Source organism: Eptesicus fuscus, chromosome 11, assembly GCF_027574615.1.
Source record: "Eptesicus fuscus isolate TK198812 chromosome 11, DD_ASM_mEF_20220401, whole genome shotgun sequence".
NCBI classification, from domain to species: Eukaryota; Metazoa; Chordata; class Mammalia; order Chiroptera; family Vespertilionidae; genus Eptesicus; species Eptesicus fuscus.
The window spans coordinates 63,862,704-63,882,624 of NC_072483.1; the positions used below are offsets into that span (position 1 = coordinate 63,862,704).

The 19,921-nt window shown below is 49.6% G+C and overlaps 1 protein-coding gene across 1 annotated transcript; it reads right to left on the minus strand.

The window, feature by feature from the left end:
• Window positions 1-679: 679 nt before the first annotated feature.
• Window positions 680-7,332, minus strand: C11H2orf72 (chromosome 11 C2orf72 homolog). Its single transcript, XM_028137277.2, has 3 exons — window positions 6,717-7,332; window positions 3,793-3,909; window positions 680-1,085 (listed from the first exon to the last, which is right to left on the minus strand). The coding sequence occupies exons 1-3, from the start codon at window positions 7,330-7,332 to the stop codon at window positions 946-948; spliced, it is 873 nt and encodes a 290-aa protein (XP_027993078.2). The 3' UTR covers window positions 680-945.
• Window positions 7,333-19,921: the final 12,589 nt, after the last annotated feature.

The following is a 19,921-nucleotide window of genomic DNA, read 5'->3' on the forward strand; positions in this document are numbered from 1 at the left end:
AAGTCCTATGCCCTTGTATTAATCCATAACCCAACTTCCCTTCTGTTTGGTGCCTTATTCTCAAAAGAACTTGGCACAGAAAGTCAATGGCAACATGAGGAAGAAAGAGCGCTCTCTCTTCTCATGGCTGTGCAAGGCTACTTCTGTCCCGGGCCAGCAGCACACAGAGCATCTTGCTCTGGCCCCCAGACCCCCAGGTGGCAGTGCAGTCCTTATTCTGACTTGCTCAGGAGCTGAGGTCCCAGGAACCCCAACCCTCTCTGCTCTGGAGGACTCTTCCTAGAATTTGACAAGGGGAAGAGATTGGCTCATCCAATTTCTCAAAGGTGCCACGATTGGCATTTTGAGTGGAACAATTCTGTTTTTGGAGCTTGCCCTACACAATTCGAGATGCCCACTAAATGCCAGGGCGCCCCACAGTCACAGTGAAGCCTTGCAGCGCGCGCGCGTGTGCACACACACACACACACACACACACACGCACACGCACACATTTCCAGTGCTGCGTGCAGGTGGGTAGCCTGGCCCCTGGTTGAGTGACAGGTCTAAGAGCTCCCCTCTCCCTGTTTGATAACTCCTGGTCCAGAGTTCTTTCCAGCTGCATGTGAAGTGATGGATGCTCATGCACACGACCACGGGATGCCACAGCACCACAGAGCCTCAAAGTAAGCCGCCATCTGTCTCAATGGCACAGAGAAACCAAGGCGCAGAGAGAACAACCTCACTGTGACCAGAGTGACCAAACTGGAGGCAGGGGAGGGACCCAGTTCCCAGAGGATACATTTTCCCAGGTCTGGCTTAGCTGAGTAAGTCGCGCTGCCTTGCTGGTAACTGTCGATGCGGCAGTCCCCGGGAAGGTGGGGCTTCATAGTGACTGCAATCCCAAGGTCATCGTGGAGGCCTGGGGGCTCAGTGAGGAGCTGCAGCAGCCCCGGGGTCCAGGCTTCATCTGGAGTCTCCAGCGGGCTCAGCGGGAGTGTGGGCAGCTCCGTCACAGGCTCCCGACCCCTTTCCAGGATCCTCACAGTCTCCGTTGGGAAGTATGACTGTCAGCGCCAGCTCCTCCTCTGGTTCCCGGAAGTTACCTGAAACACAAGAGAGGGAATCACCCAATCAGAAGGTAGAGTCTATGAGTGAGTAAGCTAGGAACCAAAGGAAGGAAATTGGCCCCAGTGACTATCTACTAAAAAAACACACACAGCAAAATACATATCGAAATCCTTAAAAATGTACATACCCTTTGACCCAGCAATTCCACTTCTAGGATTTTATCCTAAGGAGATAATTAGGAATAATTAGTGGAAATGCTGCAGTGATCTTGCTACCAGACTACGGATGAAACAACACGAGGATGGCCCCTCAGAGAGAAGGAAAGAACCTGAGTCCTTGGTGGGGTCACTGGACCCCTGAATCAACCGGCCCTGACGCTGAATCTACCTAGACATTCTTTCGGTGAGATCAGAGTGCCTTGATGCTTGTGCTAGTTTGAGTCACGGTTTCTTGATCTGTAACTGAAATCAGTTACATCCTAACTGATTTGAAGTCCAACAAAGGGATTGGGTGAATTAACTGGCTCACCCATATAATGGGATTCAGGCATTCAAAATGATGTCTAAAGTTCCTTGAACTACACACACACACACACACACACACACACAACTGCAAGTGAAATTGGGGAAATCTGAATATCAAGATCTGTGGATTGTTTCAATGTCAATATCCCAAAATGATGATGAAGAGGTCTAAGTTAACATTATTTTGCAATTAAAAATTTTAAATACCTGATGTAGATTTTATATACTATATAGAAGCAAATTTATTAAAATTTAAATAGTACAAGGAGATATAGACAGATGGTTGGACAGAATGGGTCTACTGCAAATATAAATTTGTATTTACCTTTGAGTGATGGGATTAAGTGAATGATTTATAAATATTTGTGTTCCTTCTTTTGTTCTTTTTTGTTAGTTTGTTTTTATTTTTTTAATTAAAGTATTATATGTGTACATATCTTACCATTGTCCCCCCCACCCCACACCCATACTTGCCCTCACCCCCCAGAGTTTTGCGTCCATTGGTTATGCTTATATGCATGCATACAAGTCTTCTTTTGTTCTTGTTGAGCTTTCAGATAGGTAGAATTCTCAGGTGGCCTCAAAGATTCCCACCCTTTGGTATACTCATCCTGCATAATCCCCTCCCTTGAGTGTGGGTGAGACCTGTGAATATGATTGGATAGTTACTCCCTTGATTGGGCACCTTATATGACAAAGGTGACGGAGAGTCACTCCTGTGATTATGTTACATGGTAGGAGCCCGAGGAGTCCCCACTGACTGAAGGAGCACCTGCCTGTGAGAGGAGGGAACTCTCAGAGCTGACAGTCAGCAAGAAGGCAGGGCCCTCAGTCCTACCGTGGCAAACGAATGAATTCTGCCAACAATCAGATGAACTTGAAGGAGGACCCAGGCTCCGTCAAGGCATGAGCCGGCCCACGCTGAGGCAGCTTTGGGAGCCCCTGAATGGAAGGCCCCACTAAGCTGTGTCCTGACCCCTGACCCTTGGAAAGTGTAAGAGGATAAATGGGTGTTGTTTTAAGCAGCTAAATTTGTGGTAATTTGTTACTAGGCAATAGAAGACTGATAACATCAAGTAATGATTTTTTTTTTTAAAGAGAAACAATAGAAGTTCATTTCAAAGCTCTACTCACTTTTTCTATAACAAAACTATACTATTCAGTACACTCTGGGGTTGGGATCATGTACATTCAGTGGGTTACAACCTGCTTCCCTGAGAACAGTCAGGCGCCCCATAACGGCGTTTTGGTCTATGTGGTTATAATGGAGCGGAAAAACTCCTATTGCTCCGAAGCAGAGGAGCAATAGGCTATCCCTAGGCATGTAGCAGGCTATGCCATCCAGGCTTGTGTAAGTGCACTCTATGACGTTTGCACAGTGACAAAATCGCCTAGGATGCATTTCTCGGATCGTATCCTTGTAGTTAAGCAGTAAACAACTGTCAGTCCTCTCTGGGTCACAGCCTACGGAGTACCTCTGTGGATCTCACTATCTTTCTTTTCCTTCTCCCTCGCCTCCCTTTAGCAGCCTGACGATTCTACCCTAGAAATGGCTCCGGGCTGGTGAGCTCCTTCCTCTCCAATCCAACACTGCCCGCCTTGGGCCAGGCCCCACATCGTCCCTCCTGGGACTCTGCAGTCCCCTCCTAGCTGGGTCTGCCTCTGGTGGCTTCCTGCTCCTCCCGTCCAGTCACCTCTCTAAACACAGCCCTAGTCTCCACAGCCTTTGCTCAGAAATCGCCAGCGTCTCAACTCTCTGCCTTCAGCCTCAGCTCTCAGCAGTCTCCTTCTGCACCTCACCCCTGGCACTCTTGACAGGGGTCCCTTTTCTGAGCATGACATTATGCTGTTAAGCCTTTGTTCATGATGCTCCCTCTTCAAATCTTCCCATTTCTGACTAAGACAATCCCCTGACCCCCGCGCCACCCCCCCACTTGCTCTGTGAGACCATGGGTCTGACTCCACGTGCCTTGCCATGTCAATGGCCTACACTGCCTTCACTAGGCAGAGACTCCTGGGGCTAGAGCCCTGTTGGCCGAGCCTGTGTGCTGGCTCCTGGTGGCCGGGGCACCTCACACTGCTCTCTCCCACCCTGAACACATGGCCAGTGCTCCATGGATGTCAGTCGTCTCCCTCCCTAAGGTCCCTGTGCATGTGACCACTCTCTTAAACCCAAGCACCTGGCCCTGAGTCCAGGAGCAGGAAGCAACTCACTCACCCTGAGCGGGACCACTGGGGGAGGTGGTGGCATACGGGTCCTTCCCCCGGCTCCAGGGACCCCAGGAGAAGCACGCCAACAGCGCCGGGAGGCCGGGTCTCTCCCAGGCTCCTTCTGCTAAAAGGAACACAAAGTCCCAGAGGCAGCAGGTCACATGGTGCTTGACACAACCGAGAGATTTTCAGTTAAGCAAACCAAGAGCTTCAACTATTAACTGCCCTAGTTTCGACTGTCTGATTAAAAACAAAGATTCTGATTTGCAAAAGGGGGTGGAGTTTTTATACTTGGAAAAAAAACCACACCAAACACAAACACAAACAAACAGCCCTGGCCATACGGCTCAGTTGGCTGGAGCATCGTCCTGTACACCAAAAAGTTGTGGGTTCGATTCCAGTCAGGGCACAAACCTAGGTTTCAGATTTAATCTCTGGCAGGGTGCTTTATATAAGGATTGCTCTATATATATTATATAATTTCACCCTCACAAAAACTCTATGATATAGGTACCATGTTGGGGAAACTACCTTGACAAGAATGACATGATATGAATTAAAATTACATAGCACCAAAGAAAATACTCAAGGAGCAGTAATTTCCCCCTGCTTTTTAGTTCAAACTATTTCTTACTATGAAAAGGCTTAATCTTTTTAAATAATCACATACAAAACAGTTATATGTTGATTCTAGTTTCCTTATTATAGTATCACCTAAGTGATGTAGGGATCACTTAAGAGCCCCAACTATGTGGAATAAGGTAACTGCAATGGAGTTTTTAAAAACACACACACAAAACAACTCCAGGAAGCCAAAACAAAATCGGAGTTCATTTTTCTTCACTTGGGGCTTATTTACTCTTAATTCGCACCCAGTTCTAACAGACTGGATTCCTAGTTTTTCAACCCAATGGCAGCTGGATTAGGCATACACTGAGTAAGAGGGAGGGCGTGTCAAGAGGCAGGCAATCTAAAAGTATAAGAATAACCATGAGGTAGTGAGGAAGGGGACTGGGAGACTTAAAAAAGCCATACGCAATTGCTAGGAAAACCTTAGCATCATGAATGTGTGAGTGGTGCTGCCCACTGCAAAAGCCCAGACAAAATTAGTGGACAAATAAATTAGTGGACAATAATCACGCTCATGACCTGTAGTCATTAGTAAAAGGTTTCATATTGTTTAGTGTGTTTTTATAAAAGTAGAAATGAGTTTAATGCAGTAGAGATCAATTCAGTGTTTAAAAAGAGGCAAGGGTTCTGCATGCCAGGCAGGTAATGGGAAATGGGAATACAGTGGTGATTAAACTCATAAGGAAAAGTGACAAAACCATTGGTAAGAAACTAGAGAGTGGAGGTAAGTTTTGGGATTTCATTTTTGAACTTGTAAAGGAGTAAGGGAGATCAGGGAAGACTTCTTGGAGGAGGAAGTCCAGTTCTGAATGATGAAATGGGGTTGGTCAGGTGAGGATGTGGAATGAAAGAAAAGGCTTTAAAAAAAAAAAGGAAGAAAAGAAAGAAAAGGCCTTTAAGACTTTCATTCCAGGCAACAGCAATGTGTATACAAAAGCTTAGGAGGCCAGAGCAAACTTGGCTTTGGGGAATTAAAAGCTATTTCCTGGGTAATGGAAAAAACTAAGGGCTCAGAATTTTCCAGGTACCAGCTCATTGCGGGTGGGGGAAGGTAGAAAATTTCCTCCCATGGGGCCAGGTCAACAATCAGAATGACAGTCCACCTCAGGACATTCCTTGTCTTTCAGGATGCAGGTTGTGGAGTTTCAGATGCAGCAGAAAGGGCTGTGGGCATGGGGTGGGGAGAGGTTAGGGCAGGTTCTTACAGCTGAGATGGATGGCCTCCACCTAGCAGGCCAGGCTGGCAGGTAGGTCTATAACATTTGTGACATCAGAGGTACCAAGTCTCCTTGCTGGAACCTCCCCCCCCCCCCAAGTCTGGCACCTCCGGGTTGCTGATTAACACAGCAGTGTCCAGGTAGGCAGAGCACAGCAGCCTCTAGCCTCAAAAGGAAGTCTGGCAGAGAATGGAGGGAAGACCAGAGGGCTTGGAGAAGAGCAAGTGCTGGCAGTGGGGGAAGCAGGGAGTGCAAAGAATGCGCCGGTATCTCCCAGCTTTGCCAGATCCAGCTATACTTAATGTCTGTATTTTAATCCGAGGACACTGGAAAGCTCCTGGAAAACCTTGTGTACCAGGAGGGAGGCGCTTCTGACTCCTCTGTGGATGGCAGCAGAAAAAGACCCTCACTCTGCTCCCCACACTGCAGGAGAGTGTGAATGGGAGGGAGGTGGCACTGCAGTGGCTGCACAACCAGGGCGGGTAGCCAAGAGGGACTAGAAAATTCTGTGTCCTCAGTCAGTCCCGCACACCCTTTCCCCACACCTCCAAGTCCCAGCACCTATTCCTTTTGCCTTCTTCCTATGACCCGCGGCGCTTACACACTGAGCCTCCTCCACCTTCCCACCTTCGCTTCCTTAGCTGCGCAGCGTCCTAGGAGCTCCAGGCACCACCAATCCCCTCCCTCCAGTCCTAATTCGGTCCTAATCCCTCCTTGCAATTTGTGCAACCCAAGGCTTTCCCATCTCCTCCCATTCCTCTCCCCCGCTCCCCTCCCCCAGCTCCCAGATCTTTGACCAGCCCAGTACAGCCCGCTTGCTCCATCAACTCCCCTTGCCTTCTGTTCGTTCCCTCGGCTTTCCCAAGTCACTGTCCCCCATGCTTTCAGGATCCTCCCGGGACAAACTCGACCCCTGGCCTAGGGCCTGCTCCGCGCTAGCTGGGAGGACCAATGCTAGGCACCTCCCCTCTCGGGGCCTCAGTTTACCTCGGCGCACCAGGGGGCTGGCCTAAAGAGTTCCAACTTCGGGATCCTGGCCCCAGCCACCGCCCACCTGCGCCCACCGGGCCTTGCGCCCCCTCACCTGGTCGCGCGGGTCCGGCTGCTTGCAGGGCCCTGCTAGCGGCGGTCTGGACGGCCAGGCTGGAGGCGGGGTGGCCGGGGCAGTAGGCGGCCGCCTGCACCGGGCCTCCCGCCTGGCGGCCGAACACGGTGCGCAGCAGCGCCTCCAGGAGCCGCAACATCGGCGCCACCGCGTCCTCGGGCCCCGCCTCGGCCACCAGCACCCCGACCAGCGCCGCGCCGGCCACCCGCCGGTCGCGCACATCGCGCAGCATCTCCCGCAGGCGGCGCCGCGGCTCCCTGGCGGCCAGCGACGACGCGCGGCACAGCACGAAGACGAGCGTCGAGTGGATAGCGCGCGCCCTGGCCGTCCCGGGCACCCACCGCGCCCCCGGCGTCCCGGGCCCGGCGCCCTCGGCCACCGCTTCGCCCGGCTTGCCAGCGGCCGGCTCCGGCGGGAACACCGCCCGGGCGAAGTCCCGCAGCAGCGCGCGGCTCTGCTCGCGCTCCCACAGCTCGCCCACCAGCAGCACCTGCCCGCGCCCGCCCGCCGCCTCCACCAGCGCCTGGAAGGGAGGCTCGGGCCGGGCCGCCGGGAGCGCGGGCCGGGCCGCCAGCGCCTCCAGCTCGCGCTCCATGCTCGCCGCCGCTAGCCCTCTGCGGCCGCCGCAGCCCTGCCGCCGCTGCCCGCCTCTCCGGGCGGTGGCGCCCGACCCCGGGAGGACACGCCCCCGAGGGCTGCGCCGGGCCCGACCCCCAGCCCGCGGGCCGGGCTCTCCCGCGCTCCGGCCCGCAGCTGGGCTGGCGGCAGGAGCTTTGTCCCCCAGCCCTCTAAGGATGGCGCCTCCCCGGGGCCTGTTGGGGAAGGGGGCACCCTGAGCCGTGCGTTCGCTCATCCAGCCACCCAACAAATACTTATTAAGCACCTACTAGGTTCAGGATAGCAAAAGGGGGAAATGATCGCGTGCACAAATATACCCTCCCAAGTTAGTTTTGAGACCTGGAGCAGATACGTCTGAGGAATCTATATGGTGTTGGGATAGGAACTTGGAGAGCCAGGGCCTGCCCCCAACAGTGCTGCTTTGGGGTGATGGTGGTGGTGGTGGGCACCAGAGAAGGGGGTAAGGAAGTGAGAAAAGCAAGGAAGCAGTGCTTTCTTTTATTACTTCTGTCATTTAACCCCCCCTTGGGGCCTTCAGCATTTAACAAAAAATGAATTGGGGGCTCATTGTTTCAACAAATACTTATTACTGGCAGGAATACATTTCCTTTAAGGGTCTAGGTCAGCTTTGTGCAACAGATCATTCAGAGATGTGCTTTATACTATCTGTACTGTCCAATGCAGTAGTCACTAGCCACCCGTGGCTGTTGTTGAGCGCGTGAAATCTGGCCAGTGAACCTGAGGAACTGAGTTTTACATGTTATTTTATTTAAATTAAATAGCTGCATGTGGCTAGTGGCTGCGTCATTGCAGTGATGGTCGAGGCTCTTTACTTCCCATCAATTACACCAAAGGCTCTTTAGATCAAGAACCTATTAATACTCAGCTCTCACCGTTACCATAAAACCCTCAATCTGCTGGTCTAGTTACCCTCTGGGCTGCCTCCTATAGTTATGCTGAATAATCTCTTGGAGAATTTGTATGTCCATTCAATAAAACAAACCTTTGTTGAGCACCTTTTAAAAAATATAGTTTTATTGATTTCACAGAGGAAGGAAGAGGGAGAGGGAGAGAGAGAGATAGAAACATCATTGATGAGAATCATTGACTGGCTGCCTCCTGCATGCCCCCTACCCGGGAACCCGGGCTAGTGCCCTTGACCTGAATCGAACCTGGGACCTTCAGTCTGCAGGCCGACACTCTATTCACCAAGCCAAACCAGCTAGGGCGGGCACCTTTTGTGTGTAAGCAGTGGGGATTCAAAGATGCACAAGTAGTCTTGCCCTAAGTCTGATCATCCAGCAGTCGTTGTAGCCAATGTTTGGGGGAAGGACCCTATATTTTTGTTAACATGAACTCTTGCCTCTGTGTACCAACTTTGCCCAGGGCGGAGATCCAGAAGTTTGGGTGGGAAAAGCCCAAGAGTAGAAGCAAGAAGCCCTGGACTGAACTCAGGGATGGATTCCAGCACCTGCTCAGTGATTCAGTCGCTCAACCTATATTTACTGAGGAGCACATCTGTATTCTAGGCAGCTGGATGGCAGAGGGCCAAGGAAGGAACAAAAATCAGATTGACTTGAGATTTCTTAATAGCAACACTGGACTTAAGATAGTTGAATAATATTTAAAACTGAGTTTTGATTTCTAGTTAAATTATCAGGTATTCAAAGGATGGGAAGGTTTATCACATAGAGTCCCTCTTTGAAAACACTGTTGGAGAAATCACTCCAACATGAAGAGAAATCAATACTATAGATGTGCTCAACAATAGTGAGAAGAATTATATCACTTTTTAAAAAATATATACTTTTATTGATTTCAGAGAGTAAGGGAAAGGAAGAGAAAGATAGACACATCAATGATGAGAGAGAATCATTGATTGGCTGCTTCCTGCTTGCTCCCTACTGGGGATGAGCCCACAACCCGGGCATGTGCCCTACCGGGAATCAAACTGTGGTCTCATGGTTCATACGTCCACGCTAAACCACTGAGCCATACCGGCTGGGCAACTCCCTTGTTTAAATGATGCTTGCCTAAGGGAATGGTGCAGGGCAGTGATGCAAAGTACAGCCTGACTGGGCATAAGTGGAGAGGGCGGCAGAGCCATTCGAGTCCCACCAAGCGAATGGAAAGGGAATTGACCCTATAGAAGTCACCTCTTTGAGGAAGAGAAGAAGACAGCAGCTAACTAGGGAAGAACTTTCAGAGGTGCTGTTATTTTTGTACTTTCTTGCAAGGCTTGTCTAAAACCCACGTGCTCTGTCTCTATTCTCTGACTCTAAATTTCCAGGTTAACAATTCCAACTTTTCCAGTGATGGGATAGAGGATGGATCAGAGAGGGGGTGGGTGTTAAACAAAGGTCAGAGTCCAGGGCCAGTGAAGTTTATCTTTACCCTCATTATTTACATGGTGAAGGTTCAGGTATTAATTAACAGGAAACCACAAAGACCTTAAAAAAAAAAATGCTGTATACCAAGAATATTTTTTTCCTTCTCTCTGTCCATGACCTAGAAAATATCATAATACAAATAGGCCTTTCTGATTTCTCTGGTTTTCAACAGAGATATAAAGTGAAACTAGGATTTCTGAAACATTTTGCTTCTTTATGTTCACTTAAGCAGAACTTGGTAGGAAAAGTACTGGTTTGGAAAACAAGGAATAACCTTCATCTAGTGGCTGGTACCTCATCCTTTCTCCTCTTTCCTCCCTTTCTTTCATCTTATTCTCCTTTCCTTCTTCCTTCCCCTTCCCCATCTCTCCCCTTCCCTCCTCCCTCTCTCCTCCCCCTTCTTTCCCTTCTCTTCCTTCTTCTGTCCCTACCTTTGACTTTTCCCATCACTCTTTCTTTTCTTCTTTCCTAACTTTCTTTTCTCCCTCCACACTCCCTCTTCTCCCCTAAGACAATTGTTCTGGGAGCTACAAAAAATGTGGGATTTGGGGAGATTTTATGGGCTTCCTGGAGAGCCAGATAATGGGAGAAAGATCCTTTTTAAAAAATATATATTTTATTGGTTTTTTTTACAGGGAGGAAGGGAGAGGGATAGAGAGTTAGAAACATCAATGAGAGAGAAACATCAATCAGCTGCCTCCTGCACACTCCCCACTGGGTATGTGCCCGCAACCAAGGTACATGCCCTTGACCGGAATCGAACCTGGGACCCTTGAATCTGGAGGCCTACGCTCTATCCACTGAGCCAAACCGGTTAGGGCAGGGAGAAAAATCTTAAAAGCAAGGGAGACTCTGCAAGGGAAGAAAATTGAGGGAGCCCCCAAGGAGCACCCCAGCCACCCTCTGTGCTTATGCCCGCCCAGGCTGTACTTTGCTGGCCCCCCACAGAGGAATGAGGCTGGGCTGGGGTGAGGGATGGCAGCAAGTTTAGGACTGGCTCTGACAAGGGGCCGTGTCCTGGCTGCTGGATGACCAAACAGGGCCCCACTGTGCTATGAGTTCAGTTTCTCGCGATGGAGGCAGAAAAATTTCTCCTTCTTCCTTTCTAGGTTCTTTGGCTGTTTTAATAATAAAAAGGACATAAGATAAATTAAGAGGAGAAAAACGAATTTAATTACATATATACAGGAGCCCACAAAGAGGTGAGACTCAAAGGCAATTGAGGCATGTGAGCCACCCTGAGCTGAGGAAAGGGGTAGGGGCCTGGGCTTCACGGGGAAGGCGGGCCATTCACAGGAAGATTAGTGGAATGGATGTTGGGCAATCAGCTATTTTCCCTGCTAAGCAGATTTTTTTCAGATACAAAATATGTTATCTCCGATAATAGCTCTCTTACTGGTACAGGCCCACTGTCTGAATTCTTTTAGGCAGTTAGGGGGAAGTAAAAAGGCTTTCCTGAGTCTGCTGTGTCTTTGGGCTCAAAATCATCCACATGCCAGAGACCCATTTTGGGGTGGGATAGTCTGCTCCCCTTCCCTGTCTCCCGGCAGGTTCCCTTCAAGGCACTGGGACTGCAGATCTCTGTGACAGCTGGTGCTCATGTGGGGGTCAAGCATCTCAATTCTACCTGGACTTTAAGGGTTTAATGATGGTTTGTTAAGAAGCATGGGAGGGAACGCTGGAAACCGTAGGCCCTGGCTTAAGCCCTACTGTATCCTTGCTCAGTGCAGGATGGACCAGTGGTATTAGAAAGAGAGGTGGGTAGCCCCCTAGGGCACACCTGTACTGGCTGAGGGAGTTGGGGGGCAGGGGGCAATCCTCCATCAGCAGACACCTATATTCAGATCATGCTTGAGACATCCTACCTCATCCTACCCCCACCCATGCACCAAGGGGCATGTGGCAGGGGACTGGGAGGAACAACTGCAAGAACCTCTGTGCAAAGTGGGGGACCAGCCAGTTCTGCTTGGCATCCAGGAGCAGGTGATAAGCTCTCCAGAGCAGGAATGGCACCTCTACATCTTCAGCCCAGGACGGCGTTGGCAAAATGCAGCCTCAGCATGCAAACTTGGAAAGGGGTCTGCACCGGTCACCCTGCTCATGGCCTCAAGGTGACTTCATGGGGACCTGGCAGCGGAGCAGGGAGGGGAACAGGAGCATATGGTGGTGACCTCGAAGCCACTCAGCTTGGTCCTCCTTTAAAATCGCCTTGGTCGGATCAAGTTAGAGCCTTTCCAGAGAATGGCCAGGTCTCTAAGAGCTGAGTGGGGGCTTCACCTTCCCCAGGACATGAATGTACCAATCTCACCCAGCCAGGCACACTTCCTGTAAGAATGGATCGAAGGGTGGTTATCACGGGAGGCATCTCCATTCCTCAGCCAAGGCTCAGAATGAACACCCCTTTATAGAATATCAAATACAATGTCAGCTGTGTCCATGGAGTGGACCTGGGGGTCCCCACTCACCATGGCTCCCTGCCCCCGTACCTACATGTCTCATTCTTGCACATTCTGCAGGCTCTAAGTCCCTGGGTGATGAGATATAGGAAGTATGCATATTTGGGGGGTATGGGTAGTGGGTGACTTCATGATCACTGTTCACAAGGTGCCTGACATATTCAATACTAATCTTCTGATAACACTACCTGCTCAGGCCAGCTCCCCACCAGTGCCTCTCCTGCTGAGAGAGACCAATCAAGAATTCAGCCAGAATGGGTTCAGCAAATGCCTACTTTCTGATATCTTTATGTAATCTTCCTTATGCTCCCTCCTCAATCCCAGATGCATAAAGAAGCTGCAAACTATCATTCTAATGAAGCATTTTTTTTCAGTCTGTTGAGATCTTGCTTCCAAATGAATTCTTTGTTTGGCTCAAGTAAAATTACAAAAAATTCTTTATAAAGAATTATGACACAAACTAGACACAGTCTCTTCTCTATGCTCACAGCCCATAACACAGTATAGTGTCCTGACACCTGCTGTTCTCCCTGGACCATATATTCTGGATATCCTTTGATGTCAACATCTATGGTCTGACATTGTTGTTTCAAAAAACCAAGTAGTTCTATGTATATGATTAACCATATTTTATTTTAACCAGTGCCCTAATGTTGTGAACTTCTATGCAAAATAAAAAGCATTCCTGTGCACCTTACACATACAGACCTTGCACTAGTCTTACGACTTCAAGATGCTCTCACATCATCCTCAAATGCACCAATGTAGAAAAATGGCCCCAAGTCACTTATAATCTTTCTGCTAGTTCAATGACTTCAGCTGTTCTTGGGCAATCTTTTTGTGTTTTAATTGCTTTTAGATCAAAATAATCCTTATGCCAAAGTTGCTTATTTTGGAGTGGCATTTTCGGCCACCCTTCACAGGTCTGGGTGCTGTTGGTAGCCCTCTTACAGATCACAAGGAGAGTCAGTCTCAGTCTGACACTGACTTTATGGAAGGCAGAGTGGGGAGAAAGAAAGAAATGAGATCTTTGGAGTAAGCCCACCCTAAAGCCTATTCTAGCTGTAGACTTCACAGGCCGTGAGCCATTGTTTCCCATATTGTCCAAGCCATAGGGAGCTCTTCCCTGGAAATGAGTCTGCCTAATATCACAGCCAATATTCATAGTACTATGAGTCAGCACTATGGTGAGCCCCACTGTCTCTTTGATTAATTGTGAAACAGATGATGGAGCATCATGCAGCTATTAAAAATGAGATACTGCATGGAAAGATTTCATTGAGAAGTGAAAAGAGCAAGTATCAATTATCAATTATATGTAATGAAGCCCTATTTAATAAAGGGAGGGAAGATGTCCATTTTAACCAAGTAATCTTGGGCGTGTAAAAGGTAGTGAGAGCAGAGGAGGAATCCTGTCATTTTCAGTGATCTCAGCTTGAATCTTATCTGCCACCTGAGGGAGGAGAGGGTACCCGCCCTCCAGGTAGGGCCTCTGTGGAAGGAGGGGTACTCCAGGAAACCTGGCTAGAAGTGGAGCCAGAAGCAAGGCAGAAGGGACCTAGTCTTTGAAATGCCAAGTTGGGGCTAGGGTAGGGTGACCAGACGTCCCGCTTTTGGTGGGACAGTCCCGATTTTTAACAATTTGTCCCGCGTCCCGTGGAGTTTTAAAAAAGTCCTGATTTTTGGAAAGAATGCACAACAAGCTAGGGAACGGTGGGAGAACGGGAAGGGAATATACGGTTTTCGGTGGCCATGTGGCTATTTAGCCAGGATATGAGTTTTATATTATTTTTGTTAATTTTATAATGTTAAACTTTAATAATAACAAATAATTGTTGAGAACTGATTATCGAGAACTGCTTATCAAAGTTCGCATTGTTGATCAGTTGTTAGAATTCGACCACCATTGTTTGGACTTAATGAACAATGGCATTTTTTGGGATTGGCAATGACGAAACCGCCCCCCCCCCTCCCCTCTGGTCAATGGTGTCCCGCTTTACCAATGTTAAAATCTGGTCACCTTAGGCTAGGGGAGGTGGGGGAAAGGGTGTGTGTAGGCATAAACAGAAATACAAGGCTTAAAATGCCCAATGCTTATGAACACAAGTCATCCCAATGGGAGTCTGTTTTTCTGGGCAGGGGCTGAGACTAGAATCTCCTGGTCCTGTCGGGTGAAGGGCACAGGCAGACCCAGGGCCTCTGGGAGGGGAGAGTTGGCTCATGTAGAGACTTGCCCAGGCCACTGGACTTGAGTGTCTGATGGGTAACAACTCTGTCTTATTGAGTGCCCAGTCGTCCAGGACTGATGTAAACACCAGCGCAGGGCAGTACTGAATGAAAGACGGAAGGAAGCAAGGCCGACGTGGGGGTGGGGCACAGGCAGCAAAATGGGGTTTCACATAGGCACACTCCCAGTGGCGTGAGGCCCTAGAAACTGTGTTCCCACCTTGCAGTCATCAAGCCTGACTTCACAGCCTGAAGGTCTGCTTTCTGGCGAGTTCAGAGTTTCTCCTTGAAATGTAAATATTATCTTTAAGGAGCCTCTAGCCCAGGGAAGTCTTGATCTGCTTAACTGCTTTCAGTGGGAATACGGAACTTTAAAGCGTTTGAAAAGAATCCAGTCTGAGAATTTGCATTTTCAGAAAGCTGTCAATAGAGGGCCAAGCGATGGCGCGGGTGAATGAAGTCTTTCAGTGTTTGCTGCTCCATGTGAACAGTACCGGAGAAGTAAGAGAAAGGAGGCACACTGCATTCCCCAGCAGCTGCGGCTGAGGGGGTGGGGGAAGGCCGTTTGCCAAGAGCCAGGGAGGATTCTGGGATGTGTGTGTGGAGTCTCCCCTGCAGGTTTCCTGGGAGCTGGTTAGCATGAGATAAACATGCGTCCTGATTCCCAATACCAAGGGCCACTGCTCCGTGCTCTGCAGCCTCCTCTTACCCCAAGGAGTGGTCTCGTGGGAAGGGGGCAGGGTAGCTATGGGAGAGGGAGAAATTTTCCTCTACTCTTCCAGGTTCTTCTGGCTGGTCTAATAATCAAATAGACGTGAAACAGATTAACAAGAGGAAATGACTGCATGTCATTACATATGGAAACCTCACATACATGAGAATCACAGACATGGGCGGTTCAGAGACAGAAAGGGAATATGGAGTATGTATGACATTCTGAGCTAGGGCTGAGGTAAGGCACCTGGGGCTTCAGAGGGGAGGGACAATAAGAAGAGCAGATGTTCAGTAATTAGAAGTTTGCCTTGTCTTGTGAGAAAGGTTATCTCTGGTAATAAATGTTATTATGGACAAGGCCCCACATTTAAATTCTTTAAGGGAGAGGTAAATGTTTCTCCCGAGCCCGCAGGGTCTCAGTTGCCTTCAGCTCAAAAGAATTCACATGCCAATGTGACACGTCTTGGGGAGCACGTTCTGAATTCCTTTGTAGCCCAGTGGGCAGTGTTGGGGGGGGGTTAGGGGGAGGGCGCAGGTGGAGCCTGGCTGTTTGGTGTTTGTATGGGATTTAGTCCCACACACGGATGGGCTCCTTTTCCATCTCTTCATACTTCAGTGGGGACCTGTGGTGGCTACAGCACAATTCTTGCTGCAGGTTCTGTGTGTGCACCTGAGACCAAAGAGCTGAGGGTGGTTTGTGAGGTGATTTTGTCCCCGCCAGCACTGAAGCCCACTCGGAGTTTAAGTTCATGGATTGGGAGTGATTCTGGTGTCATATGTGGCTGTGCTTCCCCAAGTTCAGCTGCCGAGACAGAAAACTGGATTTAACCAGGGTGTGGTTTTGCCAAATAAGATGCAGGGAGATGGGCAAGAAAGTTGAAGTTTCTTACAACCAAATCAATTCCTAATCTCATCAGAACCAAACGATTTTCCTTTCGCTGTTCCTATACAGTGAGTGGCCAGATTATTATGATCTCTGAACGCATATATTATATATAATATATATAACATACTATTATATATATTATATATATTAGAGGCCCAGTGCATGAATTCGTGCATGGGTGGGGTCCAGCCAGCCTGGCCAGGAAGAGGGGACATGGGCAGTTGGCCAGCCTGCCTGCTGGTTGAGGGGACAATTTGCATATTAGCCTTTTATTATATAGGATATACACTGAGTGGCCAGATTATTATGCATTCAGAGATCATAATAATCTCGCCACTCAGTGTAGACAAAGCAATGCCCCCAAAGATGTATGAAATATTAATCACCAAAGGTGCAAAATGGACTCCAAATGATCCTCTCTCCCACTTCCCCTCAGTTCTGTCCAGTTCCAGGGTTCACCCAGGGGCCTCCTGGGAACCCACGGCTCTTTGAGCAATTATAGCCTTGGGAATCTCACATGCATACCACCTCCTTGCAGATGCCTTATCACTGCATTAAAGGCACCTTCTACCACACCCGCAGAATAGAGCACCATAAGATAAAACTAAACTAAACCCCAGTGCCATTATCCAGTCCAAATATCAATGTTGAGGGTATAAACAGAACATGGTACAAGTAGTTTACTCTTTTTAAAAAATATATATTTTATTGATTTTTTACAGAAAGTCAGGGAGAGAGAGAGAGTTAGAAACATCGATGGAAGAGAAACATCGACCAGCTGCCTCCTGCACACCTCCTACTGGGGATGTGCCCGCAACCAAGGTACATGCCCTTGACCAGAATCGAACCTGGGACCTTTCAGTCCGCAGGCCGACGCTCTAGCCACTGAACCAAACTGGTCAGGGCAGTAGTTTACTCTTGAGCACTGGAGGTGGGCAGGCAAAAGGACTGGGACAGAAAAAGTGGAGGGGTGAAGAAGAGAAAGGTATAAAAGAGACTACAAATATAAAGATTCAGCTTCCTTGTGGAGATGGTCAACTGATCAACCCAGACCCTTCACCCTGAGTGCAGGGAAAGTGGGCTTTCCCACTCACCTATTTTATGCACCCCTTAATGGGGATCAATCACCCCAGACCCGAACCGAACTCTTTAGCTCTCAACCTCCTGGAGGAGTTGAGACTCCCTTGCATTAGCCCTGTAGCTGGGACCAATTGGCTCTCTTCCATGGATACGTTTCTTCTTGGCCGCCTTGGGGCTACACACCAAGCTAGGAGGTGCCTCAAGGCTTCTCAGTCCCAATCCTTTTGCCAGTTTAGGGCTTGATTCATCCTGGCTTTGGCTAAGAATGCATCTTGGGATGTTGACAAGGGTACATTGCCAGTTCAAATTCCTGCTCCAAGTCTTCATGACTGGCTGTGTGAGGTGTCACAATATATATTATTATCTACATATTATTAATGTATATGCTGTCCCTGCATATACAGAGGAGGAGTTGCCTGGGGACAGAGGGTCTTATTGAGTCTCCTGGTGAAGCCAAAACTTACAACAGCAACATGAAGAGCTGTTCTAACTCCTATGGGTTACCAGTGACTAGAGGCCTGGGTTACTGCCCTGTCCAACATGGCACTGTGCCTGGGACCCAGGTAGGAGGTGGAAGAGGCTGCACTTGATATATCACCTGAGTTCTACCATTGGATTTATTAGTTCAGTTCCCTGGATCCTGGTTACTGTAGCCCACCAGGCTCCATGGCCAGTGGGAGAGTGGTTGTCCTCTGGAGGTAGGTGGGGAAAGAATGGAGACCACAGAGTATCAGAAAAGCTCAGGACCTTCAGCTGGTCCTAGGCTCCTGGCACCAATGCGCTGGGTGGACAAGATGGGCACCTGCAGGAGGATGGGGCATCTCGACTTGGCTCAGCCTTTCACCTCTTGTACCCTTACCCTGTGTACCTCTCCCACCCTTGGATGGGCCAGTGAGACAGATCTGATAGTCTGCAGGCCATGTTTAGAGCCAAAGTCTGAGTCCAGCCTAGTGAAGGTGCCCACAGGCCTAGCATCAGCCAGGCTGCCCCAAACTCACAGCCATGGCAGCTTTAGTTGCGGCATTGTGTTCAGAAATATACTTGGTTATACTTCTTTCTACTTTAAACTTCCCTCGTGGCAAGTACAATGCAAGGGTAGTGTAGGGGAGTATCCACAGATGAGTCCCAATAGTGGTGATTGCCAATGAGAATGCTATGGGCATTTTGGAATAAATCTGTGGCATGGGGTCTGTTCTAGGCATTGCATTCTTGGCATTCACCACTAACAGCCCATAGTATCCCCCAGTCACTGTGATAACCAGCACTGCCTATACCTTCCTCTGGGGGTGGGAGGGTAGTACTGCCCAGGTCACCACTGCTCTGAGGAATCCAACCACTAGGAGCCCATGGCTCCAGGCTACTGTGAATCCCTGGCTTGACTACTCAGGCATTCACTCTGGGGAGGGTGAGGGTGAAGGGGAGTGGGGAGAGGTGGAAGATAGCATCAGGGCCCTGGTCACAGGCCCAAACCCATCTGGAGTAGATAGATATCTGCTGTTTATGGCTGCCTAGCATCCACTCCCATTTCTTTTGGTAACAGGTTACCAAAAAATTACTGTTTTTGTCTTTTCCCTACTCTTAGCCCTCATACTTTCAATGGGCTGGACCTTCAATTCCAAAGCTGATCAGAGCACTGCATTCCCCTGAGCAGATCATGGGTTCCCGGAGGGACACAGGACCTACTCAGAGCCCGATGGTAGGCCCTTTACTGCTGGGAGACAAGCTGCCTTCCCTGCCAGACTTGACCTTCAGAGCTTGGGAATGTTGCTGCTGCAGCCATCTGGCCACCTTGTAGAAGGAGCCTGCCTGAACATGGAACTGAGTCTGCAAAAGCAGAGACACATGGTCCTGGGCCATGGCCTGTGCCCCTGGAACAAGCCACAACTGAACCAGAATTCTTTCTTGACTTTTAGAAGAGTCAGTATGTTCTTGTTTTGCTCAGACCAGTTTGGGTTAGACTGTCCAGCATTCACAATAAAGGGGGACCTAATTAATATGCCAGAAAAAGGAGCTAAGTATCTTCAGAGGAGCTCGGCTGATCAGAAGCAGTGGCCATGGGGCCCTTTCACCCTGACCTGCAGGACAGGACCCAAACATGACCCCACTCCACCCGAAGTCAGCACTTTCCTTTGGGAGGCTGGCATCCAAGAAGGGTTCCTGTCACTCCAGGGGTATCCTCTCCCAAGTGCCTGTTAGGAAAGGAAATCCTGGGATTGGAAGGTGGTGGGTGGGCTCTGGGTTCTTGGTACCTGGCCTGGCCCACCTGCCAGTCACACCTGTTCTAGCCTGAGCAGCTGTCAGAGGCACAGCAGGTGACATGCGCATGGCTCTGTGCACTCCCTTCCTTGAGTTCAGGGCTGCTCCCCCTACAGCCCCCTCATCCCCCCCTCCCCCCCCCCCCCCCCCCCCCCCCCCCCCCCCCCCCCCCCGCCAAACACACACACACATGCCCCCTCACATCCCCTGGCTTTTACTGCTGTTTTAGGCATTCTGGAGCTCTAACTCCCACCATCTGCATTTCTGTGCCTGGGGTCTTCCTCTCTAGAGTGGCCAAAGTTCAGGGAAATTCATCGCCTCCCTCCCAGCAGCCCTAATGGATGACTGACAGGATGGGTATGTAAACCATCCCCTTCGAGTGGAATTCCTCTGAGGTGTGTTCTGTTTCCCAGAGTTGCCCCAGCAGACTAAGCACCTCCTCCTGTCTCACAGCCTCTCCCCTACTGGTGTTTCCTGGGATCACCTAGAACTAAGACCTCCGCCTCAGCTGCTCAGGAACCAGGCTCTGGCGGAGTGCAGTGAAGTCACCAGGACGGT